The sequence below is a fragment of the Hypanus sabinus genome, chromosome 7, assembly GCF_030144855.1.
Source record: "Hypanus sabinus isolate sHypSab1 chromosome 7, sHypSab1.hap1, whole genome shotgun sequence".
NCBI classification, from domain to species: Eukaryota; Metazoa; Chordata; class Chondrichthyes; order Myliobatiformes; family Dasyatidae; genus Hypanus; species Hypanus sabinus.
In genome coordinates, this window is record NC_082712.1 from 154,625,601 (window position 1) to 154,643,277 (window position 17,677).

The window sequence follows — 17,677 nt, forward strand, 5'->3', positions numbered from 1 at the left end:
GGGAGAGCAAGTATTAACATGCTGTAAAAGTTACCAGATGACCAAAACAATATCAATTTAACAAAATGAATCTTGCTCTTCATTACTCTAAGAATAGTAATAAGAGTATTCCAACCTGTTGCTTCTGTTCTTACAAATAACTATAGATCCTCTTTTTTTCAATTATCTCGTGGTACGAGACAAGGCTGTCCCTTAAGTCCTTTATTATTTAATATTGCATTAGAACCTTTAGCTATTGCTATTCGTGAATCTCCTAATATTTTTGGTATTACCCGTAATGAGAAGTTATACAAATTATCACTTTATGCTGATGACGCTGTTATATATTTCTGACCCTGATAGGTCTATTCCCGCTATTTTATCCTTGTTGGTTCAATTTGGTATTTTTTCTGGTTATAAACTAAACTTAGATAAGAGTGAATTATTTCCTTTAAATGCACAAACTTTATTGAGTGATAGGATACCATTTAAAGTTGTTACTGATAACTTTACCTATTTAGGTATAAAAATTACCAAGAAATATAAAGATTTATTTAGACTGAATTTTTTACCTATGCTTCATCAAATTCATCAACTTACTACAAGATGGTCTCCTTTATTTTTATCATTAATTGGTCGGATTAATGCTATTAAAATGATGATTTTACTGAAATTTTTATACTTATTTCAAGCCTTACCAATTTTTATTTCTAAATCTTATTTTGATAACATTGATTCAAAAATTTCCTCATTTGTGTGGCAAAATAAAAACCCTAGGTTAAGTAAAAGGCAATTACAAAAATCTAAAAAAGATGGTGGTTTAGCTTTACCTAACTTTAGATTTTATTATTGGGCAAATAATATTCGTAATTTAATGTATTGGAAACTAGATTTGGATTCACCATTGTGCCCACAGTGGGTAAATTTGGAATGTAATGAGGTAAAGGAATATTCTCTATTCTCTGTTCTTGGTTCTTGTCTTCCTGCTGATTTAGTTAAATTTAATAAACAAATATCTAATCCTGTTATTAAACATACATTACGAATTTGGTTTCAATTTCGTAAGTTTTTTACTTTGAAAAACTTTGTTCTTGATAGCCCTATCTTACTTAATTTCTTTTTCAAACCCTCTTGGACAGATCAAGCTTTTAACATATGGAAAAGGAAAGGTATAAAATGTTTTCGTGATCTTTTCTTTGAAGATACTTTGATGTCATTTGACCAACTTTCCAACAAATTTGAATTACCTAAATCTAATTTTTTCAGATATTTACAAATTAGAAATTTCTTACATAAAGTTTTACCATCTTTTCCTAATTCAACTTTAGTGGATTTTACAGATTTGATTTTTACCTTAAATCCTTGTCAGAAGGGATTAGTAGCTTTTATTTATAATATAATTATGAAGATACAACCAGAAATATCAGTTAGAATTAAACAAGAATGGGAAAAAGAACTTCGATATAATATATCAACAGGTAAATGGGAAAAAATTTTGCAAATGGTTAATTCCTCTTCTATATGTGCTAAACATGCTTTAATACAATTTAAAATTGTACATAGAGCTCACATGTCTAAAGATAAACTTGCTCGATTCTATTCTCATATTAACCCTCAATGTGACAGATGTCATTCAGAAGTGGCCTCATTGACCCACATGTTCTGGTCATGTCCCACTTTACATAACTATTGGAAGGACACATTTACTACCATTTCCTCAATTTGGAATATAGATTTACAACCTCATTTTATTACTGCAATTTTTGGCATACCAAATGAAGATGGTAATCAGTTTTCCCCTTTAATCAGACGAATGATTGCTTTTGTAACATTAATGGCCAGAAGGTCTATATTACAAAACTGGAAAGAAGTAAATCCTCCTACCACGTTTCAGTGGTTTTCTCAAACTATTTCTTATCTGAGCCTGGAAAAAATTAGAAGCACTATTTTTGACTCATCAATTAAATTTGAAGAAACTTGGAGACCGTTTATTCGACATTTTCATATGAATTAATTTGGCCTTTTCCAGACCTTCTTTCTGCTTATTCATGTTCAGGTATGGAGTTCTGGAGTTTTTTGACACTATCATATACTTGTAAGCTATTATTATTGCCCATGTTAGTTTAGTTTAGTGTTTTATTTTTCTTAATATATACTTTTTTCACATATTTTCAAATTTTTTCTTTTAATGGTTATTTTTGTTTTTTTTCATATATAATCATATGGACTTGATTGATTAAGGTATTTTTTTCTGTTGATGTTTAATAGGATATTGTTATCTTATTATCAACGTGACTTCAAGTCTATTGTATTCATAATTTACTCATTATTATGTTATGTTTTTTTATATGTATATATGAAAATCAATAAAAAGATTGAAAAAGAAAGAAAGAAAGAGTATTCCACCATGTGTCATGAAAGATTGGTGATCACTGATCTGATTCAAATTCTTGAATACACCAATTGACTATAAGATACTTTATTAAGAAATAAAACATGTCCAAACAATTATAATAAATGGCAGATTCAAACATCTGATTCCAGGTAAAATGATTGCCTCTGGTTGCCATGAGAAAACACAAAGACTTGTTTCACGCAGAATGATTTTCAAGGTGGGACTTTGCAACTTAATTGGAAACATCTATCAGAGGGAATTTTTCTGCTATTTATACAGTGTTACTAACACATCAGTTTTACCCATTTGAAACTAGTATAATTGCTAAAAATGTTATTGTACTTGTCTTTGGCCAGAGGTGAAATGATAATAAGCCAAGATGCATTCATGCATTGAAATCAACAGTCATGTATGACTGAGGATTTACAGGCTGAGATAATTATATACTTAACACTCATACGCCCAAGGTTCTTCAGTGTTTTGTATGGTAAACACAATCTTGATTATAAATGTCTCTGGGTACAAATATACTTTTCCCATGTAAAACTATTACAGTTTACAAGTTGTAAATAACCAAGACAAGTTTACAATGTATAGTGTTGATTTCTCTTGCAGAACTTGGAAGTTATCACTCATAACAAGTGGGGAAGTTGTGGTGACATATTAAAGCTATTATTTTACATTCTGTTCATGCTTCAAGCTTGGTTTCTGAAAATAAACTTGTTTAACCATTCTTAGCAATGACATGATAATGTGATGCAGATTTCCAGCCTTTACATCACTGCAATTGGGATCAGTTTTTCAATGATTGACCTGTACTAACTACTTCACTTGTAATGAAATTAGCTTTCATGCAAACTTTGTAAGCAACATCTATCCCAGAAATGTATAACCATTTAAAATTACTTGCTTTTGTTTCCCCTCTTATTTGAAGGAGTTCCAGTGGGTTTGCAGCACCTGCCTCTGTAATTATAATTCTTGGCTTTAATCTTGGAGAACACTGATGTGATTGATTGACATTGGGATTGTTTAGATATGTAAAGAATGGTGTTGGACTAGTAACTACCTTGTTCCAGGACTGCAAGCAGTTGCAAATTATTTTTGTGAGATGTGGAAAAGGGCCATTACATCACTATATGGCTAATGTATAATAGATATTTAAGGGAGATCTGGAAGATCAAACTGCTGGTTTAGACTAATGCATTGTGTAGGAGAGGTAACTAGACATTTTTTTTTGCTCAGCTCCCTTTGGAGATTGGTATCCAATGCAAATTGTTGTAAGAGAGGTATAACTTTTAGCTTAATTCTCCTTCACAGATTTTATCTCAAAAGCTATAAAAGTGTTGCAGCCAGTAAGCAGTATTGAAACAACTATACTGTGAGCTCTTCAGCCAAAGCCATCATATACAAGTCCAGGCACTTCAAAGTCACAAGGACTTGTTGCAAGAACAATTGTCCCCACACACACTCTCCCAGGATCTTATGATCCATTAGAAGTTATTCCTGTCAATTGTTCGGAGAAGCAAGGCTATCATACAGTAGACAATCTTAGACACCATTCTCTGTCATTTTGTTTTACAGCCGTGCGGATCAACCATTGCTCTGAGCAGGAAATTTTTACACGGCTTGAAACCTGTGCAGCACTGTAAACATGCGTGGCAATGAAGGCATGTATTCTGCATTTAATATTTTAGTAATATTTGAGTAATCTTGTATACCTATAGTCTGATTAAGCATTCTTGTTCATTTAAATAATTCATTACAGTAATAAGTAAAAACTCATGAATTGCATACATCATCACATGATTGTGTATTGCATCATCACACTTAAAGTAAAACAGGTAGTTAGACTCTCATTCCCGGCTCTCTTGTTTTCCTTTTAATTAGTTTAATGCTTTGAAGTAAAAAAAAACGAAGCAAGAAGCAGTGAGTAAAAAAAAAGCGTAGCACGTATAGAGGTGGTCAAGTTAAAAAAAGGTAGAAAACAGAAGAATTCAGAGTTTCATAAATATTGAGTACTGGGTGATAATAATTATAAATATAAAAGAGCAAAAATGGCTAGCTACATTGGAAAGATTGATGTGTTCAATTGCTCAATGGGTTACTGACTCATGAAATGTGAGGCTAGTTGAACAATATTTTAAAGCAAATTACAGCCAATAAGAAACGAGTACCAATTTTGCTGAGAGCATTTGGTTTAAAAGCATAAAGTTTGCTTATAAGTTTAACTGTTCCAACCAAACCAGCAGAATTGAACTTTGTTGATATTGAGAAACCAAAGCCATTGTGGACTGGTTTAAGTTCATAAGTGGAATCAAAAGGAAGGGGCATAAGTGGCTGAATTGAAAAGATTGCCTGAGCATTGTCAGTCTAATGATGGGCTTAAAGATGCACTGAGAGATTGTTTAGTTTGTGGAATGGCTCCTAACTGAAGCGCAACTTACATTTAAGAGAGCAGTTGAAATTGTTGTATGAATGGAAATCTTTTTTTATGCCGTGCAGCCTTGCCATTAACCGAGGGGTCCACAGACCCCAGGTTGAGAACCTCTGGTCTAAACAGAAACCGACCTGGCTGAACAAATTGTGTTACCTTTGTGGCAGGGGATCGCATACACCAGACCAATGCAACTTTAAAGGCAAAACTTGCAGAACATGCAACAAAGTAGAACACATACAAAAAGCATGTTGGGCAGGCAAAAATAAATGAACTGCACAGAGAAAAGAAAAAGATAAAAAGTCAAGCTGCAGTTTCAAAAAGAGAACAAATCTACATGCAGTTGATAAAAAAAAATCTGATAATTATGAGAGTGAAATATGACTGAGTACCCTCGAGATTTACAACATGAAAACTAACAAAGGACAAGCTATTTGGTTCACACCAGAGTGAATGGCAGATTAATTAAAGTGGATTGGACACTGGCTTGGCTGATCCAGTCATTCCACAAATTGAGTTTGAGAGGAATTTCAAAGATACTAAACTGAAGCCTGTCAATATCCAACTAAGGACTTATACTGGAGAAAAGTTAACTTCTGTGGGAATGACATTAGTAATAATGACATACAACAACCAATAAGGTGCATTGGGTTTGAATGTGGTAAAAAAGGAAGAACGGCACTGTGGGGGCATGAGTGACTGAGACAATGGCAACTTGACTGGAGATCTGCTCATCATTTGTATGACACATACCCTTGCAATAGAATCAACAGAAAGCAAATTAAGAAAGGTACAGGATGATGACACAAGTGCCTCAATGCTGTAAACTATCATTGCACAAGATTATCCCCAGATTACAGATACCCCGATTTATGAAAATTAGGCTTTATTTAAATTCTCCCAAATGTTTCTACAGTGTTTTTCAAGACAGTTATAATATGCTTTGTGGTGGTAATAGTAGCAGCAATGTGATCACTTGAAAGCCAGGTTTTGTGGTATTAATTAATGACTAGGTACAGCATATTTCATTAGATTAATTACGGGGAGTGCTACTGTACTTATGGTAAATATTGATGAAATGGAAAAGTTATAGCAAATGTATGAAGGGCAATACGAGATGGATAGCTGGAGAAAATGGACATATCTAACTTGTGGAGAAATCAACTTACAGATAGTTCTCAGGAACTGAACCCATGTGTAACCCAGGGACTGCCTGTATGCATTTTGTAACTTGATTTTTATCATGTAGGTTGAGACATAACAGTTTGAGATGTTGCCAGGCAGGACGTTTAGCACAAAGCAAGCAGCTTTGAAGCCACTGCCAGAAAATGCCAGCTTCAGTCACTGTATGTCCAATTATTGTGAAGGGCATATTCAAAGCCACAGCAGTGAAAGTTGAAGCAACCAGATCAGGATTTGATTTCCTTTCTATTCTTCAATTCAGCACTTGTAGGAACAGAAGAGTTTCAGAAGAGACAGTTCTCATCAGTTCTGTTGAAAGGTCCCAACTCAGAATATTTATAATGAACCTCTCAGCTCAAATACTTTCTGGCACTTTCTCCTTGTTTCAGAATTACAGAACGTACACAAAGAGAAAATGCATGACCACAGAATTCATGCCAGCTCTTTCATTCTTTCCCAACGCTCACATCTGGGAAGAGAATTAATGTCTCAGGTAGTTAACTGAAGGGACTTTGACCTGGTACATTAACTCTGTTCTCATTCCACAGATGGAACCTAATTTGAGTAGTGCCAGCATTTTATATATTTATTTCATATTTAGCACATCTGTGGTTTTCTCATTGATTTTCACCCTTGGTTTTCTCAGGTAAGTTGGAAATTTGGGTATAGGACCTGGCTCACGCCTTCCATTTGTCCCTCAAGGAATGCCTGAGTTTGAACTGTCTTTTACAATCACACGGCTTCCAATGTACTACTGGATTTGCTGCTGCAGCCATTCCATGAACTGCTGACAAAAGGCCGTTCGCACGGTTTCCAAATGTTTATGATAATTAGCAACAGTTCAATACAGTAGTTGAAAAATATTTATAAAGCCAAAAACTGAAATTATTGGTGAAGGATTAATATTAATTAAAAACAAAATAAAATATCACTTAGCACACACAAAATGCTGGACAAACTCAGCAGGTCAGGTCAATGCATACAAATCATTTTGGCTTATGAAACATTTAATTAGTTGGCAACATTCACTGGTGAATTATTGCAGCATATTTTTAGATTTACTAAATACAATGGATTCTGGTTAATTGGGACCAGTACATTTTGACCTAATTAAATGGCTGTTCCAATTAGCCGAAGTTTCATGGAAATAGTTACAAAGGTACAAAAAAGACAAACTACCATTTAACTGAGTAATAAATTATGCATTAAGGTGAAATACAAAACAAATTAGAACACTACCAATAATAATATACAGTACTATAAAACTGTCTATGAGTGGAATTAATCCACTATATGCTGGCACGTTCTTTTGATTGACTGTAAATGAACAAAATCAGCTCAACCTAAGGCAAATAATGGACTGCTTTCATACAATGTTTTCGACAATTGCATCCTCCAAATCTTCATTTTCATTGAAACATCGATGATGATTGTCGATACCTACAAATTCTTCATAGTTTCTAACTTGTTGAAGCAGTGAAATCATTACATTTTCACTCCCGGCTGTTTCTAGCATCACCAAGCCTGAATGCTTGAAACAGCAGTGGACCAAATGGTTCTGAATTGTCTTACTGCTTATTTATTACCAACTATCAGTGTCAAGAATCACTGCTTCTGAAACATTAACACATGCAACTGATACTATTTAAAAACTGTTAACTCTAAGTACGGTATAGTGTCTAATGAACATGTATATATGCAGCTGACACTAGTTAGAAACTATTCAGCAGCATTCCCCTTTCCAAATTAAGCGGCATATTGTTCCAAATAAATGAAAGGAATCCCAGCTATTTGCTTGATTAGTTTTTGTTTTTTAGCTATCCCAAATAGGTGGCTGCCCCAATTAACCAATTACCCACTGTATATACAATTAAGGGTAATAAAATGAAAAATATCAGGATATATTACACAATGTTTAACTTTAACGTTTAACTAAGGAATTGTCTAATGCCTTCAGCTGATTAGCAATTCCCAAAAAAAAGTCAAATGGGTCTCATCTAGAGCTTCTCACTAGAATTATTGTTGAAATATCTGAATATGTGGTTCTTTGATATGCTTGGCAAATTTACATCACATGTATTGCACAGCTTCTAAACCTTTATTTTAAATTCCAGAACTCCAAAGGTGTAGCTTTCCTCTTAATTAGTACCTACCCAATTTGCAGTTGATTCCCTCATGCTTTACTATGGCCATCAGAAATCCAAAGAACGTCACTTGATCCACTTTGTGGAGGATCTGCTCAAGGTATGGAGTCGGTGGGTAACTGTCAAAATAAATACATTGTGGTTCATAAGTTCTCATTTGTATTTAATTAAATAAATTGGAGCATAGCATATTCCTTTAAAATGTATAACTTTAACAAATATCATAGTTAAAAGCCTAAAATTGTAATGCAAGTGGTGTAAGATATTATAAGTATGTAGAAATGGTACATTAACCCCAAATCAGTAGTGCTTTGCATCGCCTGATGCTTAAATTGTAACAATGTCTCCCATTCTTTGAATTTACATAAATTGAATTCTTTGAACTCCACTAGAAATATTTCACTGCCAAAATTTATCCTAAGCATACAGAATGTGTTATTAAGGAGTTTTGTTATAAGGAGGTTCAGTGCAAAAAGCTGTGGCACACTAAAAGTCTTTTTAGAAAATAAAGGTATTCATTTGACTTATCTAAATGTTATCTTTTGAAAGGAATAGGCCCATGTAATGGGAAACCTGGAGAATTAGACTAAACATTTTTCTCTAGGATTACTATCATTGCTGAAACAACAGTTATCCTTTAAGTCATTTGGTTATTTAGAAGTGGCATAAAATGTAGCCAATGGTTTCATTCTTTATTCTGCACAATACTAAGAAACCTATTATGTTTAGAAGAAGAATTGTAGTTTTTTAAATGATTTAACATAGACTGCTTTCATTCTGAATAAACTGCTTAAATTTCTTAATTCAAGTTAGAATCAGTCTGGGTCAAATTGAATTTTAACACAAAACCTAGCAGTGTAAATCCAGAACTAAAACCGGTTCTGCTTTACCACAGAATGTATAGTTCAACAAAAAGGTTTCATTGTGCCAATTTGAGCAGATAACATCCTGATTTAGAAAGAGGATCTTAGTAACAAAAGCTCCGTTCATAATGATGCAGTAACTTAAGGCAAACAAAATTGTCTATGACCGTTTTCACAAAATATTAATTTCAGTGAACTCCATTAAAAGATTTTCTGAAGCAAAAGGAGGTAGAACATGGTCTTATTAAGTTAACAGCTTGCATCTTGTTACTAAACATTTGCTATCCTCCAATTTTCTGGTACCACTCCTGTGGCCAGTGAGGACACAAAAATCAATGGCAGAGCAATTTCTTCCCTTACTTTCTGTAGTAACCTGAGGCGTATCCTGCCAGGCCTAGGGTTCTATCTATGTAATGGCTTTCAAAAGTTCGAACATAGTCTCTTTCTTAACTTTGACATGTTCCAGAACATTAGCCTGTTCTATGCAGACCACAGATCCCTCTCACTATGTAATATTGAAGCAGTGTATTCATTACGGACCTTCCCTCCTCCTCTGACTCCAGGCACATGTTCCCTCTTTTATCCCTGACTGGTCCTACCCTCACTCTCATCATCCTTCTGTTCTTAATGTCTTGGCATTTTCCCTAACCCTACTTGCCAAAGCCTTCTCTTAAGCTTCCTGGCTACCCTATAACTCCAAAAGCCTGTCTGATCTTTACTTCCTAAACCTTAAACCCTGTCTGATCCTTACTTCCTAAACCTTAAACCCTGTCTAATCTTTACTTCCTACGCCTTAAACCCTGTTGAATCCTTACTTCCTAAACCTTAAACCCGGTCTGATCTTTACTTCCTAAACCTTAAACCCTGTCTGATCCTTACTTCCTAAACCTTAAACCCTGTCTAATCTTTACTTCCTACGCCTTAAACCCTGTTGAATCCTTACTTCCTAAACCTTAAACCCGGTCTGATCTTTACTTCCTAAACCTTAAACCCTGTCTGATCCTTACTTCCTAAACCTTAAACCCTGTCTAATCTTTACTTCCTACGCCTTAAACCCTGTTGAATCCTTACTTCCTAAACCTTAAACCCGGTCTGATCTTTACTTCCTACGCCTTAAACCCTGTCTGATCCTTACTTCCTACGCCTTAAACCCTGTCTGATCTTTACTTCCTAAACCTTAAACTCTGTCTGATCCTTACTTCCTAAACCTTAAACCCTGTCTAATCTTTACTTCCTACGCCTTAAACCCTGTTGAATCCTTACTTCCTAAACCTTAAACCCGGTCTGATCTTTACTTCCTAAACCTTAAACCCTGTCTGATCCTTACTTCCTAAACCTTAAACCCTGTCTAATCTTTACTTCCTACGCCTTAAACCCTGTTGAATCCTTACTTCCTAAACCTTAAACCCGGTCTTATCTTTTCTTCCTACGCCTTAAACCCTGTCTGATCCTTACTTCCTACGCCTTAAACCCTGTCTGATTCTTACTTCCTAAACCTTAAACCCGGTCTGATTCTTACTTCCTAAACCTTAAACCCTGTCTAATCTTTACTTCCTAAACCTTAAACCCTGTCTAATCTTTACTTCCTAAACCTTAAACCCTGTCTGATTCTTACTTCCTAAACCTTAAACCCGGTCTGATTCTTACTTCCTAAACCTTAAACCCTGTCTGATCCTTACTTCCTAAACCTTAAACCCTGTCTAATCTTTACTTCCTAAACCTTAAACCCGGTCTGATCTTTACTTCCTAAACCTTAAACCCGGTCTGATCTTTACTTCCTAAACCTTAAACCCTGTCTGATTCTTACTTCCTAAACCTTAAACCCGGTCTGATCTTTACTTCCTAAACCTTAAACCCTGTCTAATCTTTACTTCCTAAACCTTAAACCCGGTCTGATCTTTACTTCCTAAACCTTAAACCCGGTCTGATCTTTACTTCCTAAACCTTAAATCCTGTCTGATTCTTACTTCCTAAACCTTAAACCCTGTCTGATCCTTACTTCCTAAACCTTAAACCCTGTCTAATCTTTACTTCCTAAACCTTAAACCCGGTCTGATCTTTACTTCCTAAACCTTAAACCCGGTCTGATCTTTACTTCCTAAACCTTAAACCCTGTCTGATTCTTACTTCCTAAACCTTAAACCCGGTCTGATCTTTACTTCCTAAACCTTAAACCCGGTCTGATCTTTACTTCCTAAACCTTAAACCCTGTCTGATTCTTACTTCCTACGCCTTAAACCGGGTCTGATCCTTACTTCCTAAACCTTATGCTTCTTTCTTCCTCTTGACTAAATGTTTCATCTCTCTCGTCAACCATAGTTCCTGAACCCTACCATCCTTCCCCTGCCAGAATTGGAGAAGCCTCTGTGGAAATCTTCCCTAAACAACCTCCATATTTCTGTTGTATATTTCCCTGAGAACACTCCCAAGTTCCTGCCTAATAGCATTGTAATGAGTCCCCTCCCCCCAGTTAAACACTTTCCTATACCTTGCGCTCCTATGCTTGTCCAGAGGTATGCTAAATGTCAGGAGTTGTCTCCAAAATGCTTGTCCACCGAGAGATCTGTCACCTTACCAGGTTCATTGCCGAGCACTAGATTCACTATGGCCTCTCTGCTCACTGGCTTGTCTACATCTTGTGTCAGGAAAACCTTTCTGACACATCTAACAAATTCTGCCTCATTTAATCCTTTGCACTAAGGAGGTGCCAATCAATATTAGGGAAGTTGAAATCACCCATGGCGACAACCCTATTTTTTTTTGCACCTTCCCAAGATCTGCCTACTGTTCTGCTGCTCAGTGTCCTTGCTGCTATTGGGGGAACATGAGAGAATTTAGAGACAAACTTATACAATGAGTGAAATAGTTAGGGCATTAAACCATTTCAAAGAAGACAATAGACTGGAAAAGTAAAAAAAAAATTAGAATTTGTATCAAAAGGAATTGTGAGTTTGGTATTATTGTGAGATTGGCCCTGCATTGTAATTTTGCAAATTTTTTCTCAATATTCCTGATTATTCAATACTGTTTGCACAGTCCTGGATGTTGCACGTGAATTTTGAAGGAAGTAACATGACCAGTGAATTACAACTAAAAAACAATTCAGACAATCTGCTCTACCGGTTCAGCCACAAATAATGACCAAGTATAAATCAGTTTGAGATTCTTGGAGGCCAATGTAAATGCTTGTGACAATAAAAAAGAAAAAATGATTGATAGCTGGATAACCATGATTTAAATAATTGAATAAGTATATGCAACAGTCACAAAAAACTATTAGAAAGATAATATTTACCTGTGCTTATACCTATCACAGAGTGTTTCCAAACAGTCATAAAACTGGGATGCATCAACACCCTCTTGAGTTGGTGAATCAAGAGGTGACTGTGATTGTTCAATTGAAGAAGTTGGCACAATCACAGTATTTGGACTCTTTCCCAGATGGAGATCTTCATAAATCGTAGCAACGCTTTCCAGAAATTCTGTATATTGAAAATAATTCAAGCTGAATAATTTTGTTCATGAGTACTGCAGTAAAGTATTATTGAATCACATGTACAAAAAAAACACATGGTTTCTGGTTTGAGGTGTAGAAGACATGTAACACAGTATAAAAATACATTCTGAAAAGTGTCCGATGAGCATATTTCTCATAAATTAATACAAAATGGCCCCATTGTTATAGTTTCAAACTGTACATTACAATTAAACAGTAATGCAACCTTCTAATGAACTAATCAAATCCCAAATTAACAAAGAGAGCAAGCCATTCACCACATTTTTTTTAAACTTCTTGCCTAATTTTGAAATCCATCCAGGACCTTGCAGCTCTCTACCTCTGTATTCTGCTCCAACTGTAGTAGGGAGATAGGATATTTCTTCAATGTCAGCCTTCCAAACATATGAGCACAAGAAATAGAGCCGGAAAAGGTCATTCAAAGCTTGCTCTATCATTCAGTGAGACTATCTTTTACTTTGGCATCACTTTCCTGTATTAACCCAATATCCCTCAGTTCTATGATTATGCGAATTCTATCAGTCTGTCTTAAACAGACTTAGCCTCTGAGTCTACACAGTGCTCTTGGGGCCTTGAATTTCAAACATTCACTACACTATGCTTGAAGTAATCTTTTCTCGTCCCAGTAGTGAATAATCACCCCCTTTCTGAGATTGAATCCTGATTCTGCACACATCAGTTAAGGAAAATGTTATCTCTACATCCAGTGATATCACCTCTCACATTCTGCAATCAACAGTGTACATGCCCAGTCTGTTTAGTCTATCAACATCAGGCATCATCCTCTACATTGCAAGTATATCCTTCCTCCTGAAAGGAAATCAGGCTTGTACACCACCCCACAGTTTAATCAAGGCTCCACATAATTTGACTAAAACATAATTCCCCTTGTATTCAAATCCTTGTGCAATAAACTATTTGTTTTCCAAATTGTTTGCGGTACCCACAAATTAACATGCAGTGAATCATGAACATGAGCAAGCTCCCAGCTCCCTCTGAACACCAACACTTTTCAATCTTCCATCATTTAAAAAATACCTACTTTCTCCTCTGCTTTTTTAATTGTCAGTTTAACCAGATTTTGGTACTAGCTTTCATCTTGCTCTCAAATTCACTTGGACACTTCGATACTTCTCTCCAACACACACAAAATGTTGGAGGAACTCAGCAAATCATGCAGCATTTATAGAGGGAACTAAACAACTGATGTTTCAGACTGAGACTTCTCATCTGGATATCATAAACAGCCAGAAATGTCGATTGTTTATTCCTTTATAGATGCTGCTTGACTCGCTGAATTCCTCAGTATTTTCTTTTGTATGTGGCTTAAGATTTCCAGCATCTATATTGAAAGAACAGGTTGCTAGATGGAGGGGATGGGGTGAAATGTTGGTAAAAAATTAAATCAAATCATTAGAAAGAGGATGACATAGGATCTGAAGAAGTAGGGTAAAAAGATCCTGATGGGTTATATACAAGCCACTGAACCGTGGCCAGCTTGTGGGATATAAAGTATAATGGGAGATGGAAAAGGCATATAAAAAGGTCAATTTTACAATAGTAAAGGGGGATTTCAATACGCAGGTAGATTAGAAAAAACAAGGTGGTTCTGGATCCCAAAAGGGGGAATTTGTAGAATGCCTATGAAATGGCTTTTTACAGCAGCTTGCCATTGTTGTGTAATGAACCAGACTTGCTTAGACAACTTAAGGTAAAGGAACTTTGAGGAGATAGTGATCATATGATAGAATTCACCTTGTAGCTTGAGGGGAAAAGATAAAGTTAGATTTATTACTATTACAATGTAGTAAAGGGAATTACAGAGGCATGAGAGAGGAACTGGCCAAGGTTGATTGGAAGGGGTCACTAGCTGGGGTGATGGCAGGACAACAATGGCTGGAACTTCTGGGGGCAATTTGCAAGGTGCAAGATAGATACATCCCAAAGAAGAAGTATTCTAAAGAGAGGATGAGGCAACCATGGCTAACAAGGTAGGTCCAAGACAGCATAAAAAGAAAAGAGAGGGCTTTAATGTAACAAAAAAATAGTGGGAAGTTAGAGGATTGTGAAGCTTTTAAAAACCAACAGAATAGAACTAAGAAAGCCATAAGGAAAGAAATGATGAAAGGCATGCTAGCCAATAATATAAAAGAGTCACTAAACGTTTTTTTCAGATATATAAAGAGTGAAAAAGAGGCAAGACTGGATATTGGACCACTGGAAAATGTCACTGGAGACATAGTAATGGGAGACAAAGAAATGGCGGATGAACTTAAGTATTTTGCATCAGGCTTGATGTGGAAGACACTAGTAGTATGCCAGAATTTCAAGTGTCAGGGGCAGATATGAGTATAGTTGTCATTACTAAGGAGAAAGTGCTTGGGAAGCTGAAAGATCTGAAGGGATATAAGGCACCTGGACCAGATGGACTACACCTCAGGGTTCTGAAAGAGGTAGCTGAAGAGATTATGGAGGCATTAGTAATGAGATTTCAAAGATCACTGGATTCTGGAAAGGTTCCAGAGGACTGGAAAATTGTAAGTGTCACTCCACTCTTCAAGAAGGGAGGGAGGCAGATGAAAATAAATTATATGTCAATTAGCTTGACTTTCATGGTTGGAAAGATGTTGGAATCCATTATTAAGGATGAGGCTTTGGGGGTACTTGGAGGCACATGATAAAATAGGCCAAAGTCAGCATGGTTTCCTTAAGAGGAAATTTTATTTGACAAATCTGTTGGAATTCTTTGAGGAAATAACAGGTGGGCTGGACAAAGAAAAGTCAATAGATTTTGTTTATTTCAGAAGGCCTTTGAGAAGGTGCTGCACATGAGGTTGCTTAGCAAAACAGCCCATGGTATTACAGGACAGATACTAGCATAGACAGAAGATTGGCTGATTGTCAAGAGGCAAAGAGTGGGAATAAAGGGGGCCTTTGCTGCTTGGCTGCCAGTGACCAATGTTCCCTCTAACTTGTAAAGACAAGTGTGCACAGAAATCTTGTGCTGTGCAACTTTTTGCCCACTTTTTGCACACTGAACTTTATATATAGAGGTGTTCATTTTAACACCTAGCAAAACACTGCCAATAAGAACTTTGATCTCCTCTGGGTTTGATTATTTTCACTCTTGTTTATCTGCACTCTCACAAAAGATACATAGCAGGCCTGTAGTGGGTATTCAAGGATTTTCTCGCTGGAGCTTTTGTGCCCTGTCCACATGTGATGAGCATGCTAAATGACACTTTAAAACTTCAAGTTTCCAAATATCACTCCACTTCTTCCCACTTGCAAATTCTCCAGCAACTTTTGCACTACGACAATACACACAGGTAATACCAGTTGCTATATAATAAATATAGTATTATATTTAATAAGTATAATAAATATTTCTCGTAGCTGCACGTTCCTGACTCATGGTAGAAGTTTCTACTGTTTCATTAATCCATTCCACTTTTAATAAACTAGCAGTTTCTTTGCACTTCATGTCCTTTGCTTCTTTGGAATTTGACATTGTGAATCCATAATTTCTTCAATAAAAAAGCTTCAACAAAACAGTTCTAAAATCTGCAGACAAATCATCACAAACTCCACATTGTCAACACTTTTCGCATCAGAAAACAGAAAAGGAAATATGATTGTGTACTATCGTGAAATATACTTAACATGCCAATGAGGTAGAAGGTGACAACCTTTTTGTGCGCTAGTAGCAAAGAAAAGTGTGCGCGCACACGCGCAAATGTTAGAGGGAACATTACTAGTGATTGCTGGTGCTCTGCAGAGGTCATTATTGGGACCGCTTTTCTCATGTTATACGTTAATAATTTGGATGAAGGGATTGATGGCTTTGTGGCCAAGTTTGCGGATGATACAAAGATAGGTAGGGTGTAGGTAGTATTGAGGAAACAGGGTGTTTGCAGAAGGACTTAAACAGATTGAGAGAATGGGCAAAGAAGTGTCAGATGGAATACAGTGTCGGGAAGTGCACGGCCAAGCATTTTAGCGGAAAGATTAGACTACTTCCAAAATGGGGAGAAAATTAAAAATTCAGAGTTACAAATGACTTCGGAGCCTTTGTGCAGGATACCCTAAAGGTTAGCACGCAGGTTAAGTTGCTGGTAAGGATGGCAACTACAATGTTAGCATTCATTTTGAGAGAACTAGAATATAAGAGCAAGAATGTAATGCTGAGAATGTAAGGCATTTGTCAAACCACACTTGGAGTATTGTGAGCAGTTTGGACCCCTTACCTAAAAGATGTTCTGGCATTGTAGAGGGTCCACTGACGTTCACGAGAATTGATCTGAGGATGAAAGGGCTAATGCATGAGGAGCATTTGATGGCTCTGGACCTGTAGTCACTGGAGTTTAGCAGAATGGTGATGGTCGGGGGTGGGGGGGGAGGGAATCTTATTGAGACCTATTGAATATTGAAAGACCAGGACAGAGTGGACATTTCTGATAGTGGGAGAGTCTAGAACCAGAGGGTAGGCCTCAGAATAGAGGGACTTCCATTTTGAACAGAGATGAGGAGGAATTTCTTTAAAGGGTGGTGAATCTGCAGAAGTCATTGCCTCAGACTGCTGTGGAGGGAAGTTACTGAGTGTATTTAAAGAGGTTGATAGATTCTCCATTAGTCAGAGTGTCAAAGATTATGTGGAGATGACGGAAGAATGGTACTGAGAGGGATTATAAATCGGCAATGATGGAATTATGGAGCTACTCGATGAGCCGAACGCCCTAATTCTGCTCCTATGTTTTATGGTCTTAATGTCTTACTTCAGAATCTCGTGTTCTCTCGTTTTTCTGGATCTCTGTCTCCAGCTCAGGAGGCAAAATATTCATTGATATCTGTATGAACGCACTAATTGCCACAGCTACCATAACAACAGCTCTCCTCATCCTGTCTCTGTAATGATGCTATCCCCCTTGTCAGTTTCTTCATCTCTCCCACATCTGTTCTGAAGGTGAGGCTTTCTGTTCCAATCTTCTTGAAATACCTTCCTTCTACAGGAAATGTAGCTTCCCCACTATTGTAACTGAAGGAACCCTCATTGCATCTTCTCCATTTTTTGGACATCTGTTTTAATCATGGCAAGACAGAGTAGAGATATAGTTTCATTAATTTCCCTCCACCTCCTCCCCCCCTCCCCAACCAGCCACCTCT

At 36.5% G+C, this 17,677-nt stretch overlaps 1 protein-coding gene across 1 annotated transcript in view; it reads right to left on the reverse strand.

The window, feature by feature from the left end:
* cstpp1 (centriolar satellite-associated tubulin polyglutamylase complex regulator 1) overlaps nt 1-17,677 on the reverse strand; it is a 286,132-nt gene that overhangs the window by 4,617 nt on the left and 263,838 nt on the right. The window contains exons 6-7 of the mRNA XM_059975978.1: nt 12,293-12,479; nt 8,144-8,253 (exon numbers count right to left, since the gene is read on the reverse strand). Coding sequence (XP_059831961.1) covers nt 8,144-8,253; nt 12,293-12,479 — 297 coding nt within the window. The remainder of the gene's footprint in view (nt 1-8,143; nt 8,254-12,292; nt 12,480-17,677) is intronic.